Here is a 17,073-nt window from a genome sequence, read left to right as displayed (position 1 = left end):
ACTGATTTTTTTTTTCTCCCCTGTATGGACAATGCCACTGGGATAACATTTCACATAATGATAATTGTGATGTTGTAATTTTTCAAAGTCTGATTAATACATCTCAAGGTGGAACATCAGCAGGTGGTTTTACAATAGTGTTCCCTCCACTCCTTTCAGTGGTAAGGCTGCAATGGTTGTGACTGAAGATTTTAAAAGAAATGCCAGTGTAGGCCCAGACCTAGGCTTTGCTTGTGGTTTTTGTATTTGCAATACTTATGTTGTGTAGACTTTTGCTGCTGCTGTTTGCTACATACAGACTATGAGAATTTTTGTACATCTTCAGCTCTTGGGGTGAGAAATTCAGTTTGCTGGAATTTAAATAATCTCTCTACAAGCACTAGAGACAGAATGCAACTACTTCCTGTTATCTGACTCTCTCAGATATTACATGCTAAAGCACTGAGTCCAAATTACTTTTTTCAGTGGTTAGTATTTGGGGATAAACAAGGGCAGAGGAAGAGTTTTCCACACACACTTGGAATATTGACTATAAAATATAGATATATAATTGGCTTATTAAAAGATCATAGTATCACAAGAACTTTTGACTCTCTTGCTCAGGTTTAAAAATGGATTTGTGGTGTCTTTCTGACTGATGAATAACATGCTCTGCTGCTGCTGTTGAAAATGAATTTAAATTTTTTTTTAAAGGAATTCCCTCTTCATCATTCTGCCATGGATGTGAGAAGTATGTAAGTCTCCAGTTAATTAATGTTGAGGTCTCTCCTGATTAGTAAATCATTGGTGCTACTCAGTAGCATTGATTATTGCACATTACAACTAAATTGATCCACCAAAGTTGAGAACAGAATCCTAATGGTAGCAAGGTGACATTTATAACAGAATGTACTCATCCTCCAAAATTGGAGACTTTAAAATTAAAAAATGTAGTGGGGCATTATAGACACTGAAAATGTTTTTCCCCCCTACAGTGAAACTGCAGAATGGTAAATTCATTTAGTATTTCATTCTTTCTCTAGTTGACAATTATGATGTTTAATTTTTCTGCAAAGCTGTTGACCTGGGATCATTCCAAGATGTTTCCTTTGTGAACACTGAATGCCGTGCCAGTGAGATTGCCCCTGTCGTATATGGAATAGAAACAAGTACTCCGAGGGAGCAGAAAACAGAAATAACTTGTGAAATGATCCTCAACATGATGGACAAATAATACAAACACAAGTTCTGATTTCCATTGTTAACGTACAGAATGTCAGTTTGTATACTAGTGCAAAGTTTGTAAGCATGTTAAGGGAAGTAAGCTGTAGAAGGTATTGGTTTCTGTAAAAGTTGCTAAAAAGTTGTTAGCTAAAGTTACGTGAAAGCCACATATATTCTAACATGTTCACATCAGCGTCAAAGAAAAACAAATTTTAAAAACTAGGCCATGGAAAAAAAGTAAATTGAATAAATTCAACCTACTTTTCATTTTTCTTCCAGATTTAGTTATAGAATAACATACAGTTTTCAAGCAAATTTATTCCACAGTAGCTCTGTGCTCATGTCAGATCCAGATCTGTGTGACTTTCAGCTTGTTTGCATTTACTTCATGGTGAGCACATTGTGAAAGGCAACATTATTTTGATGCAAAGAACATAGCTAGGTCTGCTCTCGGAACACTAAAGATCTTAACAAATCTGTACAATTTTAGCCTAATATAGTACTTTTTATATATATATATAAATCTGAGAACCATGATATGCATCTGGGTACCCTGTTAGTAAGTTTATTGTAACATTATTAACTTTACAGTATGTATACTTTTAATCTCTTAATTTTAAAAAAGACACTACTTTTGTAACATAACAACCAAGCCTCAAAACTGGGTGAGGCCTTGGTCAAATTCTCCTCCTATTTAACACCAGTTTTACACAGGTGTAGCTCCATTGATTTCAGTTGGGGCACTTGTGATTTACACCAGGGTGGGAGGAGAATCAGAGCCTTGTTTTTGGTCGACTATTAGGACTTTTCTAACCACTTTGCGCTATAGCTGTCCTGCATGTAGCTACATGCAGATGACTGTAAGAATGGGTTTATACTTGGAACTTGATAAACATATAAAGGTCATTTGAAAGATTCCCATTGACTTAAATCACTTTGGTTCAGGCCTCTAATAATATATGCTTGTTTTTAAAAAATATAAAAAGTATTTTAACAATGCTCGTGGGACATGCTGTGTGTAAAAAGCAATGAAATTCTAGTCATTTTAGCTTTTTACCAATTTGTTGGAATCCCCACTTTTATACCAGTCTTACTGCTCAGTCTTCATGACAATCGCAAATAGTACCATTGATTGATTGATTTTGTTGTTGGTTACAGTGAGCAAAACCAATTTTTGCATTATTCACTTATTTTTACTTGCATTTACAATTAATTTTTGAAAGCATGCTCAAAATAGAAAATATATACTTTAAGTATATACTAGCATTTTCAGTGAAAACATGCTTTTTTAAACTAGTTTTAATAACAAGTCATAATGAACAAATTTTATTTTAATTTAAAAAACCCAACATATTTGATTTTCAGATGTGGAGTATGTTTTATATATCTGGATTGTTTCTATGAGCGTTACAAATCCTGCTGTCTTTACTCAATCAAAACATCATCATAACTTCAGCAAAGGTTTTGCCTGAGAAGTGCAGTATTTGGTTCACTTTAGTTGGCTGACAGCCTAATTCTAATGTTTTTAAGGCAAATATTTTAACACAAAGCTACACATACTGTAAATTCAAACTGATACCCCACTTATATTCTGCGCGTAGACCTAATTATGTGCTATAGGTTTTTAATTATCTTTTTAACAATGCTTTTGTAGCCATGACAATAAGATTCTTCTGTGTTCCGTGCATTCCAAGTTAACTGAGTTTAAGTATTCACATCTGAAAGAACACACACATGTTTTTGTTGCAGTTATTAACCTCTTAAAAGTATGTTTCTTTTCAATTAATATAGTATTAAGAACTTTATCCTGTCCTTTACATGGCAAGTATAACTAGATAGCTTGTAGCAGCTACCCTACTTCGAAATAAGGCCGATCCTGTGATGTGCTGAGACTCAATTACCATTGGAAGTGGGAAAGCAATGTCACCCTCTTGGGCACCAACACACATCTAGGAGTTAATGGTGGTGAGCAACTCACCAAGGCACTTGTCACCTTGCAGACTGGAGTACCCAGGTTAACGAGATACAGAGTGATGCATCCTACCACAGGACAGGATCAAGTCCTTAAACAACTACTGATTACATTAGCTACAGCTAGCTACGGCTTTTATAATGCAGTGCGATACTCCATCCAGTTTTGTAATGTAAGTCATTTAGAATCCTTGGGAAGGCAGTGTACTTGAACCAGTTAACCTTGCTAGTTTGTTTCACCTACATTCCATAATAACAATCTTATGTGGCTGTTCAGATTCATAGTCTGTGTTCATATTCTGTGGCAGTTTGTCTAATGGTGATGTTTACCTATTTCTAATAAGCTAATAGTTAATGCTGATTACTTAAATTACCTAACAAGACCTAGGTTTTAAGAATGGTTTTGTTTCTATTATGAAAGTGTGAATGGTATTGTTTGCTTAGCATGCTCTAATGTTAACAATCTTCATCTGAAAATCAGAACATTGGTTTCTTTGTTTAAAATTCATAACAATGTTTGTGTAAACATTTGACCATTTTTTGTGTATAAACTGTTTATTTTGAATCAGAGTAAATTGGCTTTCTTCTTACTCTAAACCAGAAAATCAAACTGCTTCAAATAAAAGATATTTTCTCTTGTTTGTGAACTCACAGTAGTTATCATTTTAAGCCATTTATAAATTGAAAGTAATGTATGCTTTTGAAGATAGAAAGATAGTACTTTGACTCCATGAGGAGTCTTTTCCTAACTGTAGTCTTTTGCCATTCAATCTAATTCCACTTTTCACTGAAACCAGTGGTGATTCTGTCTGAATAAGAACTACAGGATGGAGGCTTTTAGTACTTTTGTATCTTGAGTCAGGTTATGATAAACATTTTACAAAATGCTAGTTTTGAGGGTATATGATCAAAAAGCTATACATAAATATGTGGATTTTAAGACAATATATGGATATGATTAAATACAGTATAGAGAAATAAGATCGCAGCTGTAATCCTAAGAAGTTAAATTGATCAATGGTATTTAAGAGGCCAAAGGAAAAATTATTTTAAAAGTTTGATTGTAATGCTTTAAAGGTTTAAATGTTGTCTTGTATTTTAGTGTATTCTCAAGGAGCTATCGAGAAAACTTGTGCTGTCTGTTACCAGTTGTTTTAGATAAAAGGCCTAATTGTCAAGTCACATTTAATTTTACATTTGCAGTTTTGTACTTGCAATCCCTTCTGAGTACACATGCTAGAATTTAAATGGTAGTTATTTGATTCTCAATCACAGATGTGTGTATCTGCAAATCAAGTAGTTAATCAACAAAATTAGACTATCCTAAGCCTACTTAAACATTCAGTCTAAAAAGCGCAAAGACTTTTTGTGCAGCTGTCTCAACAAAAATTGGATAGAAATTGGGAGATATTTTTGCAAGGGGGAAAGTTTTATTTGTTAGGGGTTTTATGATATTTTTATCCTGTTGGGAATGACTCATGCACTAATATTACAAATGCTAATCTCTTCGTTAGCAGTACAACATGACAGAGCATCAGAAAAATAATTTTTAGTGGGTCTAAGTGTGAGACTACCATCTAACTTCAAGCAGTTGTAATAAACAGAAGTCGAGCATTTCTAAGAGCGAGTAGAACACTTAGCTTCTGAGTTTTCCCCACAAAAATAAGCAATAGTCTTCCCTTTAAATAGTTGATGGCTTCTATGCAAGCATGTAGAACACACATCCAATCGACTAAGGAGAAGAGGTGGTTAAAAGAAAAGGGGTGTGTGTGTGTGTGTGTGTTACATTTTATGCTCGATGCTCAATTTATCTGATACCTGGAAGCATAGCTGCTTCCAGAGCTTTAACATATGAAATATGAGGCAGCAAAAATAATAAAATACAGAACTGGCCATCAGACTTGGTATCTTCCCCGGACAGATGTATAACCCATTTCAAATAATGTATAGAAAACTACCCAATCCTACTGTCAGAAAAATGACAGGCTGGGGATGTATCTGTTTGAAATTGTGAACTGTTTGCAGTGCACAACAATGATTGATTAAGCACTATGCTGTGTGATGGAAGTAATAACAACAGTTTCCTTAAGATGGCAGTCTAAGTTCATTTGTTTGGTCACTCACTAGGTGAAAGTCTTAATCAGGTAAATGTTAGAGGTTCTTTGGATTTTTCATCTTTATGTTGGTTTAAGTGTCTATTAAAGCTGCAGCAGGAGTTCTTTGTGGCATTTTGCCTTGAGCGGGCACAGTCATTCCAGGTGTGTGTAGAAAGTGTGGTCACTGCACCACCCTTGGAAAGGATGTGGAGTGCACAGCTCACATATGCTCCCACTGAAGAGCTTGTAATAGCATAGAAGCTGGAGCTGCCCTTGAACAAAGGAGAGCACAGCCACTGCCACTGTGCTGGATATCTGCATGGCTGGGTATCTACTGGGTTTCCGGGAAACGGGGCGGGCAGAAGCCCGCCCCATGCTAACGGATCCCCCCCTCAGCCTAAGGGGAGGGCCTACAGGACCTTGCATGGCTGGGTATGCAAGGGGGGGAAACTTTCCTCGCCCTTATGTGTCCACATGCCACAGCACTAAGAATTTGTGTAAAAGTATTTGCCAAAAGAAAGCAGTGGGTCATGAGAGAGTTAACCTGTGGAGCTCATTGCTCCAGTATCACTGACACACAGAGTTTGCTAGAATTTAAAAAAAGAATGATATGGGTAATGAGGTAATAAAAAATAATGTATAAGGGATATTACCACACACCCCCCCCCATGCTTCAGGGCATAAGATAACCGCTAACTGCCTGGGAGTAGGAAAAAACTCTGTAAATGAGCAGGTTATTCCATAATTGTCCATTATGTGGTTTCTTGCACATTCCTTTGAAGTGTATGGCAGCTGATGACGAGATACCCAACTAGATGGAACCCATTTAATTCAGTGCATCAATTCTTACAGTCCTATATTTACTAAGGCTTAATAACTCAACAGTGTGAACATACTGAGAGCTTAATTCCCAACTGTAGAATCCCAGTTGACTTCAGTGCAGTTACACTGATCTAAAATTAGAGTAATGCAGACATTCAGTGGTTAAAGCACCCCTTTAAAAATTGTTTTTTTGCCTAGAATAAAAATGTTTGTTCATGTTCATTGTCCCTGAGCTTTATAAGTGAAGTTAGCTCCTATATATAATTTTTCCCCTTTGGAATCAGCCATAAACTGTTGTTTTACACACACACCTTCTGTTGGCCTCCATGGGATTTCCATACATAGAATGACATTGCTCTAAGGTTTTAATCTAAGGTTTATATTACTTCAAATCTTGCATTTAGTGATTTATTAAGTAATGAAGAAGTAGCTTTGTTTTATTCCCTAGTAGATATTTGTCAGCATTAAAAAACTATCACACAATTAATCATGATTGACTTTCTAAAAAAAGGAACCCAGGACTGGATAGGGACATGACCCATTTAAGTATTGAAATTACTAAAACTGTAACCGTGTATTTTATTATATCTATGAACCTGTTTTTCATAAGCATTTCTTCCAGCAAAGAAAGCAGATAATATTTAGCATTTATATATTGTTCTACTCTTCAAAGCACTGAACGAGCATTAACTAATCCTCAGAATACCCCTGAGATGTAGGTAGTGCTGAGTTGAACCTTTGGCCAGTGACGAAGCCTTAAATTGTCCAAAAAGTACAGAACAGGTGTTGTGCCTGTTGAAAGGTGGCAGGTGAAAGGTGGCAGGTGGATCATTTTAACATGTTACATAAAACTGGTTGAAAGTACAGAACAAAGGCAAAGAAATTATGTAAACTAATTTTATCGGAACTAAGAGGACTGTTAATTAGGGGTTCAAAGCTACGAGCAAAGAACCAGTTTTGTTATAGCAACAGACTTTATGGTGAGGTGAAGTGTACACATATCAACCATTGGCTGCTTGTTTTGACTTGAGAGTTTTGGATGGGACAAAGTTGCCACCTCTTTTAGGTATTTATTTTCTGTGGAGTACTTGGAAAACTGCTCTGCACACAGCATGAGAATGGAGCAGTGTTGCCACAGGTGGGGATGCAGGGTTTTACCACCAGCCCTTCTTTTTCCTGATCCTAAAAGATGTCCTGACCAGACTAGATGAGGAGAGGGAATCAGGTGATATTCATCTCCATGGCTGTGCCCTGAGCAACTCCTGAGATGTGAATCTAAGGTTCCTACTCCTCCCCGTGTGTCACTTTCCTTCCCTATTTTATACCTCTTACATCTTTCCTGTCTCTAATTTTTTGCTATCTACTTAGTGAGAGTCTGGCTTAGCCAGACAGGTTCATTGCAAAACTTTGCTGTGATTCCTCTGGCTAGCTAAGAGTGATGCTGTGTGTTGTGCCTGTAGCTTTCTGACAACTAAAGTGCAAACATGACAAACCAAAGCTGCATTTCCTTATCTTTTCGCTCTTCAGTGCCTAGTCCCCTTTGTGTACATTTGTCTCTTTTTGTAGACGAACAAGCATGGAAAAGAACCAGAGGCCATAGCTACACTGATATCCCCAGGATTGCTACAGCAGATCTCTGTCATGGATATAAAAATGCTAGCAGCTTCTCTACATTAGTGCTCCCACTGTTGCTTGCACAAGTGGAGTTGCTGCCATACTAGAGCAGTGGTGGGACAACTCCCAAAATCCTACCCTAAAATAGCCTCTCCCTTTTTCCCCACATGGATAGGTCAGATTATCTGAGACTCTCACACAAGGTTTTTGCCCTTTGAAAAATGTCTGTACAGAAAGAGAAGGAAAGGAGATTACTAAAATGAAGACTCGCTTGATTTTTTTTCATCTTAATTGTTTTTCCCTCTTTCATTTTGTTTGCTTTAATACTAATAATACCTAATGCTTGCATTTTTTCTCTGTAGATCTCAAAGTGCTTTACAAAGGATGTAAGTGTCGTTATCACAGTTTTATAGATGAGGAAACTGAGGCACAGAGTGAACTGGCTGGGAATAGAATCTAGATGTTCTGATTCTTTTCAGTCCATTGTTCTATCCACTAGGTCACATGGCCTCCCCATAGTACAATAAGTAAAACCAAGCATCTGGCAACTAAACCTCAGACCGAAATGACTGCTAATATGGCAGTTAAAAAGGTAATGACTGGAGTAATTTTAATGATACTATTGTGCAGAACCTATGTGTTAGCTGCATTGTACAGATGGGGAAGATGAGAAGATCAAAGTAATCTCTCGTTTAATTCCTTTCCCTTCAGATGAAGGGATGAATTTGGCCCACAAGGTTGACTGGTCCAAGTCACAAAAATGAATGGCTGTGATGGGATTAACATTAAAATGCAGAATTACCTGGCTAGCAGTCCTGTGCTCAGTCCACTAGAGCACATTGTCCCTTAATTGATACCTAGCAGATGATGGTGTAAATTGTATCAGGGCTCCCCGGGGGGAGGAAGGGGGCAAGTGGGGCAATTTGCCCCAGGCCCCGCAGGGGCCCCCATGAGAATATAGTATTCTATAGTATTGCAACTTTTTTTTATGGAAGGGGCTCCCGAAATTGCTTTGCCCCAGACCCCCTGAATCCTCTGGGCAGCCCTGGTGTGTATTGCCAGATGATCACCCCACGAGATTAGAAATAGGAACCCATAAGTGTTGCAGGCCAGCATGATTGAGTTCCATTATCAGAATTGTGTATGGAAACATACAAGGCCAGCAGCCTTACGCCAGTGCTATTAGCTGCTTTCAGGGCCACCAATTAAAATTGAAATAACATTTATAACTAAAGGTCAACCCTTAAAATGATATAAAGGCATTACAGTAGTGTGTGAGAGAGAGCATGGCTCAGATTGCTGTATTAGAATGTCTGATAAAGAAAATGTGAAGAGAGGTTAATATCTTAGTAGTTTAGAAAAGTTCATAAATAAGATACAGATTCTCATTAATCATAAGAGCTTTCTAAGGTAGGTAGAGTTCAGAAGGTGTCATTCACTTAGATACCTGTGTTTAGAGAACCATTCTGCTGACCATCACCCTGAATACAAGCTGCTTCTATTTGATTAGTGGCAGGCTCCCGGATGGATAGCATTTAAATGACTATTGTTATCGGTATAGAGCTCCAACAGTGTCCTCCACTTGCTCAGGTTAACATCTAGTTTTCTGTTTTTTGTCTGAGAAATCAAATCAATGTTTGAAAGCACTTTGCATTAATAAAGTATGCTTTCAAACAAATATCATTCCCTGCTGTTTTGGTTTGTTTTTAACAGCCCACTATTGTTTGAGGTTAGTCACTGAAACAGTTGGACTCTAGCGTTACGGATGTGCGACCATTATAAAATGGCAAAGTATTTTCTAGCAGTTTGAGTTCAATCTGTTTTCATTCTTAACTAACATTTGACAGTTAACAGAATTTAATTTCTTTCTTCTTTTGTCAGTTGACTGTTTTCATTACATCTAAATTATTTTTCTATTTTTAGCTTTTTGTTTTTTTCCAGATTCCATCCATTATTAGTCTTACCCCAGCCCTGTTCACATAGCAACACTGGCTGGTAAGGGTAAGAATGCAAAGAGAGAGTGACAGAGCTGCATGCTTTGATAAGGAAGAGCCCTGCCTTTATTAATACCAACTAATCAAATGGTAGGTAGCAGTTAAATGGCGATTATAATTAACCCTTCTAACTGCCATCCTTTAGCTGAGAAAATTGTGTATTTAGAGAGCAAAAATGTCCTCCCTTTCTGGCAGAAGTGATTTTGTTTTGTTGTAACAACTCATCAGCAACTTTTCACTGTGGAACTAAAGTTATAAAATATTATATATTTACAGTAGTTATTTCTTGCCATATTACTTTGCATGCTCTGTCTCTGAATTGCTATGTTGCCATCATTGGTCATAGCAGTCTGTACATTACTCAGTTTAAATGGGCCAGATCCTGTAAGCGTTACTCCAGTAAAACTTCCACAGAAAATCAGTGGGTGTTGTGCCTTATCCAGAATTGCATGATTGGGTCCTATGAGCCCAGTTATAGTCCCAGCTTGCATTGGTGCAAATTCAGAGTAAATCCACTTCTTTCAATGAGCTTACTCCAGTTATACACTGATTTTTTTTCAGAAGTGCTGAGCACCCACAAATCCCATAAGAGCCAGTGGAAGCTGCAGGTTTTCAGCATCTTTGAAAATCGGGCCATATATCTGTGCTTTATATTCATAAAGGGGTTTTGCTAATGTTGTCTTGAGATCTCCTAAAAGAGATGCAGCTCTTTTCACTCGGTACTAGATTGAGTGTAAAGATGCCTGCCATCCCAAGCTTGTCAGAAGAACAGTACAGCAGTGAACTGCTGTTTGTTCGGTGCCTTGCCATACCGTCTGGCAGATGTAAGCTAACTACAGGAGGTCATATATACAGGCAGGCAGGCTGTCCTAATACTACTTTCCTTCTCAGAAGCAGATGAATGAGTAGAAACAAAGCATTGCTTTCACGATGTGGTGATGAAGGATGACAGTTTGTAGGAGATGAGTCAAAGGTTATTGATGAGAAGATCCATCCAGATAATTGCTATAATTATACCCTGAGGATGCAGTGCCCCTCAGAAAGAGTTATGCAATAATTCTATTTATAAACACATACTTGACAGTGAACTTGTATTCTTGGCCTTAAATCAGGCAAGTTCCTCCTTTACATCTAAAGGGAGAAACTTTCATTCTAACTTCTTAATCCAATTGTGCTGCTTCTGTTGGCATGTGAAAAGGAAATGTTCTTGATCTTCCGAAACAAAAAAGCAATTGTGATTTTTTTTAGACAAGTTACTGATAAACAAAAATACCACTTTTTGTTAAATCCTTATATGTGTAAGTCGGTTGCTTTGAATCCACAACCAATTCAATAAATAGCATGAGTAAGATAAGTGCAAAATGTCATTCATTGAGAAGGTGCAGCTTTCTTGGAGACCACTTGGTTCATCTTTCTGGAGTGTGCCCAGTGGTGGGTCTGCAATGTAATAGAAAGAGCAGCCCAGGGACAAGAACTCTACCTGGAACAGTGGGGACTGAGTATATCCTAGTCAGGGCACTCCCAATGTCCCTATTGCAATAACACCTGTTCAATCAGCCCCTTACTGTACCACATAGATGCTGCAGCAGCATGAGATTCTATGGGGTGTGAATCAAGGAAGTTACTGGAGAACCAGGACAACAGACAGGTGCAAATGCACCAAATTCCCAATCTCATCCTAGCAATAGCTACTGTTAAATGTACAGTTAGTGTTAGACAACATTTTCAAAACTAGAAGCCTAAAGTTAGGTATCTAAGTCGATATTTAGGCTCCTGAATGTATGGAGAAGAGGCAGAGACCATTTAATTTCCTATACATGAGTAACAGATTTTTAAGGGTACTCCAGGTACTTTAAGATGTAGATATAAAATGTAGGACTGGAAGGGACCTTGGTGGGCAATCTAGTCCAGCCCCCTGCTCTGAGGTATGACTAAGTATTATCTAGATAGGCACCTAATGGGAATTTCAAAGCACCTAGGTGCCTATGTCCCATTGATTTCATTGGGAAGTCAATAGGAGTTAGGGGCCTAGTGGCATTTTCAAAGCATCTATCTGCATTTTGGGCATGTAAGTACCTTTAAATATCTGGCCCTTAGTCTAAATGTGGTTAACGGCTATGGGCCAGATTGATCTCAGTAATGCCAGTATAAATCAGTACTAAAGCAATGGATTTACACCAGTGTAGCAGCCTAGCCCTTTGATTTCTAACACTGAAAGACCCCTTTTTGGATCCCATGGCTGAGAAACTGTACATTCCCTGAAATCATTAAACACATTAACCATGGATAATATTTTTTCAAAATTCAGACTTTTATGAAAATACTAGAAGTCCATCTAGTTATCAGGAAAGAATCAGTACAGGTTGAAATGATTCATAGTTTCCTACAGCTTTAACTAGCCAGATGCCACTCTTCAGTAGTTAGAGACTGGATTGGGAACTTCTTGTTTATAAAGTAATTAAAGGATTTAAGGGAAATGTATCTTTAATGCTTAATAAATCTTTTTTTTTTAAGAGTAACTTACAAGTATCTGACAGTAGCAAGACTGTAACATACCCTGCCAATCAAATGCATCTGGGATTTTTGAAGAAGGAATGAGTTTGAAAAATGCATGTAATTTGGATAATGAAACTGTTTAATCCCATGTAGGGTGACCAGACAGCAAGTGTGAAAAATTGGGACGGGGTTGGGGGATAATAGGTGCCTATATAAGAAAAAAAAAACTCCGAATATCGGGACCGTCCCTATAAAATTGGGACATCTGTTTCACTGTAATCCCATGAGGCCATGTGCTCCCTTCTGCTGTATGACAGAGGCAATAGGATATGTGCAACTACCAAATGTATCCAGGAAGGGGAGGGGATGTGGCATGTTCTCCCTCAGCCCATTGGTGGCTTCCTGTGTGTATGTGGCTCCTTGGGATTTTCAGAGGTGTCTCTAGCTAGAAAGTGAGTGGGCACTTTGGGCAGAACACTGCATTCGTTAAGGTATTTGACTACACTTGTCCATCACCCTCCAGCGCCTTTGCAGGTATGATACTTTACTATAGTACCAGTGCTTTGGTGATGCACCTTTTTCCCCTTCCCAGTGTTTTTGTAAGAAAAATAATTGAGCCAGTTCCTTTATTACTGTTTAAGACATAAATTTTTGTATAGTGTATTGATTATTGCCATATTTTGCTCCTTTTAATGCAAGCTTTCTAGAGAAAGCCACAGCTGTCGCTTGCTGCTTTATGTCTGTCCCATAGAGAAAACAACAGGATAATAGAATCTCATGCTACTTTGGAGTGTTACAAAACATCACGTCCGGTGCTTCTTAATAAGTAGGATTACAATCCACAAGCTTTGTGGATACATTTGTGAGTGCAGCTAAAGCTAACAGCATAACACCATTACTTGTCAATTCCAGTTCTCAGAGACTTCCAGTTTAATTGAGTGAAGAACGAAAAAGCCCTCTTAATCTAAACAGGGCATTCACTAAGCAAGAGTTAAAATGGCATGAACTGACTGACCCACAGAAATCATGTCTTGCTTCACACACAAACAATAATTTACATTCTAAAGATGTTTACATCACAAAATGCTTCCATTTTTAGGTAACCAGCTATTTAACAAGAGACTCGTTTACACCAGGACACCCAAAACAGTAGGAAGTAAAATGATTTGTTTCCAAGAAGACAGAGTCTATACTGTAGCAAACCAACATAAAGAAGCAGAAACAGCTTGCCCACACTTTTGCGAGGAAGCTGTGTTCCTAAGGCAAATATGACCTTGTTTTATTTAACAGACTTTATATCTGAAGAAACGGACAGTGCGTTTTTCAGACTACATGTCCTACATAATGGTTTTCTATGGTTACCAGAGGTTGCCAAAATTAAGAGGTGCTAGGGTTACCTGGCACTGCATTAAACAAAGGCTTGTTCCTCTCTGATGCACTCTGGGGATTGTTGGCATGTCCAGGCATGCTCCTCTCTTACAACAATTACACAAAGGCTTTGAGAGAACTATGTTTCTGGAAGCCATTTGGCCTTTTTCTTAATCCTCCTATATTTTTCTCTTCCTCTGTCTTTCTGATCAGATTCCAAGAAAGTGTGATGGAAAGGAAGAATGTTTTTCCTTTAAGTAGATGCTGGTGTAGGCATTATAGTACAGTAATAAATCTTTGCTCTTAGATGGGGGTTAGCCTGCAGCCAGGAGTCCCGTTGACTCCAGTGAGACTTCAGTGGGAGTACTCCTGTGAGTAAAGACTGCAGGATCCAGTTCACAGTGGTTCATGTCTTTAAAAGTGCCATGCAAACACTCGCTAATTGAGTTTCAGGACCAGCGAAGGATTGCTGTGTTTGCAGAAATAGGACCTTGTGCACAGAGCCCACATTTCCAAACTGGCTTGAAGGGGCCTCTTTTAGCAGGATCTGGGTTAGTTGTGACTCTTTGGCCTATCCTGGTGGCTAGTGGACGGCAGCAGCCTCTACCTTCATTGTTTTCAAGGCAATCGCCGACAACAAGCAGCACAAAGAAAAACGCCACAAGTAAAAGCTCATCAAAACTCAAGTTTACAAGCTTGTGACAGCTGCCCAGGGATGGCAGATGTCCGTGAGGCAAGAAAAAAATTCCTCTGTTGACAGGGAAGTAGGTCCAACTGCTGGGGGCAGAGCAGGGACTTGGTCTGCCCCCACCAGTCAGGGCAGCCTTTTGGTGAGTATTGAGATATGACACGTGCTGACAGGCACTCACCCAACTTTGTTCACCCCTCACTTCCTTTTGTGGGCTTCCTGCCTGCCGTGAAGCCCCATTGGGCTGGATCAAATTGGGGGAGAACATCAGGATTTTTGGTGCCGGAGCCAAAAGGACTATCTATCACCCAATAGCCATGAAGCTTTTTTGCTCCAACATTCCCGCTCTCAACTCCCCAGCATGCATGTGCGCGCCCCACAAAACTTTTGGGTCTCAATGTTCCAGTTGCCAAACACACCCCACAACTTCAACAGAACTTTCTGGCCCCAAAATTCAATTTGATGGCTCCCAACCCCCTCAGCAACTGCCACAGGATATTCAGGGTCCCATCATCTGACCTAACAGCTCCAATCCCCCTGCCTTCCCCCCCACCCCAATTCCCATGGAACTCTCAGCTCCAGGCGTTCCCAAAACACCCCTCTCAAACGCATGTGTGCACACAGAGATATGCACCTGTTGAGCTCACAGACACCCACCTTTACACAAACAAGCCACGGTCTGATCACACAAATAGTTTAATTATGTGTGTAAATATTAATGAAGCACATACTTACCTGATTTGTGTACAAATGTGAAGACACTAGTGTCAGCAGATGTGCACTCAATTTTGTGGGTCACCCATTGCAAGACACTTTCAAAAATGTGGCCCTCCCTGTAATTTTGCACTCTAAACTCAGAGGGGTGTTAAAAGAATTAAAATGGAGCTGCACACAAATAGTCTGCTCACTTTACTGTCTTAAGAAACATTAATTATAGAGAGCCCCAAAGATGTAGTGCAGCTAAAGTGGCTGAGTAGTATTTAAAGCTGAGACACTTAAATAACCAGTTGGATTTGAGTTCTAATAAATTACTGTGTTTTGATGGCAAAAATTCAGTAAGAGTGTGGCAGTCAGATGGGGGTTTGGCAGCAAAAGTTTTAAAAATAGTCTTAAATTACAGGAAATTACAGCAAGCAGCTCCTTTGAGTTCTGTTTTTCCAATGCATTATGTGCCTGGGCAGCTAGGCAGCCTGCTGGTAAGCTTTTGACCTTTTGTGTATGGAATAAAATATGCAGGTGCAATATTGTGAGTGCAAGGATGGGAACCAGTAATTTTACACTGGGAGATTGTGTAATGAGTGTTTCGCAGGGTTTATCAAAGGTGTCCCTCGTCGGCATCTAAAAGTTTACATAAAGCCGGCTAAAAATTAGAACTGCTAATGCCAGCTTGTAGGCAATATGTATATCACAGAGATGTTGTAACATTCAAAAATGGTAGGTCAGTTGGTGCTCATTTTAAAAAAATGATTTTTTCCAGATGCTTGTCTCCTTTACACTGGTGTGAATCCGGAGTGACTATTACAGTCAATAGAGTTAGTCCAGAATTACATTGGTGTAACTAAGAACCAGATCTCAGTTACCCTGGAAAAACGTGTGAGATCAGAATCAGGCCCTATTTTACTCTCACTAAAACTAAATTTCTGTAAAATAAAAATTGAACAAATCTAGCTAAGGTACTAATAAGGCTCCTATTGCCATTGGATTTGATTGCCTCACAATCTTTAATGTATTTATCATCACAACACCCCCATGGAATACAGCAGTGCTATTATCTCCATTTTATTGATGTGGACCTTAGTGACATGCCCAACGTAACATAGAAACTCTGTGGTGGAGCAGGGACATGCACCCAGGTCCCCCAAACCAGGCCTAGGCTCCAATCACTGGACCATCCCTACCTCAGTGAACAGGTAAATATAGTGAGGAAAATACTTGATGTAAGGCTTCATTCTTTAAGGATCTAATAATCTAATGCCCACTGAAGTCAATGGCTTTAGTGGATTGTGGATCAGGACTTTACATAGCACGAACTATGCTAAGTGAGAGAGCCTGTATGATAATGTGGAACTGCTGCAGAAGATGTTTATTGCTATAACTGGGATGACCACACAACTCATGAGTAAAGTTAGTTGAAAAATAGGGAAATAATTTCAATATTTTTCCCCAAAATTCCAAAGTTGTTTCCATTTTGCAATGTTTGAAATGGACCCTTTTCCATTTTTAACAAAGTTTTTCAAACAATATTTTAAAGCATTTTAGCAACATTGTTTTTGAAATTACCAAAATTCCTCAATTACTGAAAATCTGATTTTCTTAGGCTACGTCTACACTAAACAGCCTGTGCTGACATAGCTATGTCATCATAGCCCCTAGTGTAGATGCAGCATACGCTGACAAAAGGAGTTTTTCCACTGGTGTAGGGACATTGTCTCCCCTAAGGGTGTTAGCCAGGCCGGCAAAAGCACTCTTCTAAAGCTTCAGAGATTTGGTTTGGATAAGATCCCAAAGTTTTACCAAATGTTTCACCAAATACAAACAATTTTACAGGTTTCAGAGTAGCAGCCGTGTTAGTCTGTATCCGCAAAAAAAACAGGAGTACTTGTGGCACCTTAAAGACTAACAAATTTATTTTAGCATGAGCTTTCGTGAGTTGCAGCTCACTTCTTCAGATGCATAGAATGGAACACACAGACGGGATATTTATACATACAGAGAACATGAAAAGAGTCTAATCAATTGAGATGAGCTATCAATTGATTAGACTCTGCCTGTTGGTATGCATACTTCCACCTTTTCATGTTCTCTGTATGTATAAATATCC

General features: G+C 38.7%; 1 protein-coding gene across 8 annotated transcripts in view; it reads left to right on the top strand.

Moving 5' to 3' along the window:
• CTCFL (CCCTC-binding factor like) overlaps positions 1 to 3,821 on the top strand; it is a 29,932-nt gene extending 26,111 nt beyond the window's left edge. For 5 of the 8 annotated variants that reach the window (XM_039499277.1, XM_039499279.1, XM_039499278.1 and 2 more), the window contains one exon: positions 1,056 to 3,821. In XM_039499277.1, the coding sequence (XP_039355211.1) occupies positions 1,056 to 1,213 (158 nt within the window). In that variant the 3' untranslated portion in view covers positions 1,214 to 3,821. Of the gene's footprint in view, positions 1 to 693; positions 735 to 1,022 lie in introns of all 8 variants that reach the window. The other 3 variants (XM_039499272.1, XM_039499274.1, XM_039499275.1) reach the window with 3 other exon arrangements.
• Positions 3,822 to 17,073: the final 13,252 nt, after the last annotated feature.

The sequence above is a fragment of the Mauremys reevesii genome, linkage group 13, assembly GCF_016161935.1.
Source record: "Mauremys reevesii isolate NIE-2019 linkage group 13, ASM1616193v1, whole genome shotgun sequence".
NCBI lineage: Eukaryota > Metazoa > Chordata > Testudines > Geoemydidae > Mauremys > Mauremys reevesii.
Note: the sequence above shows the minus strand (reverse complement) of the source record. Positions and strands in the feature narration are given on the sequence as shown.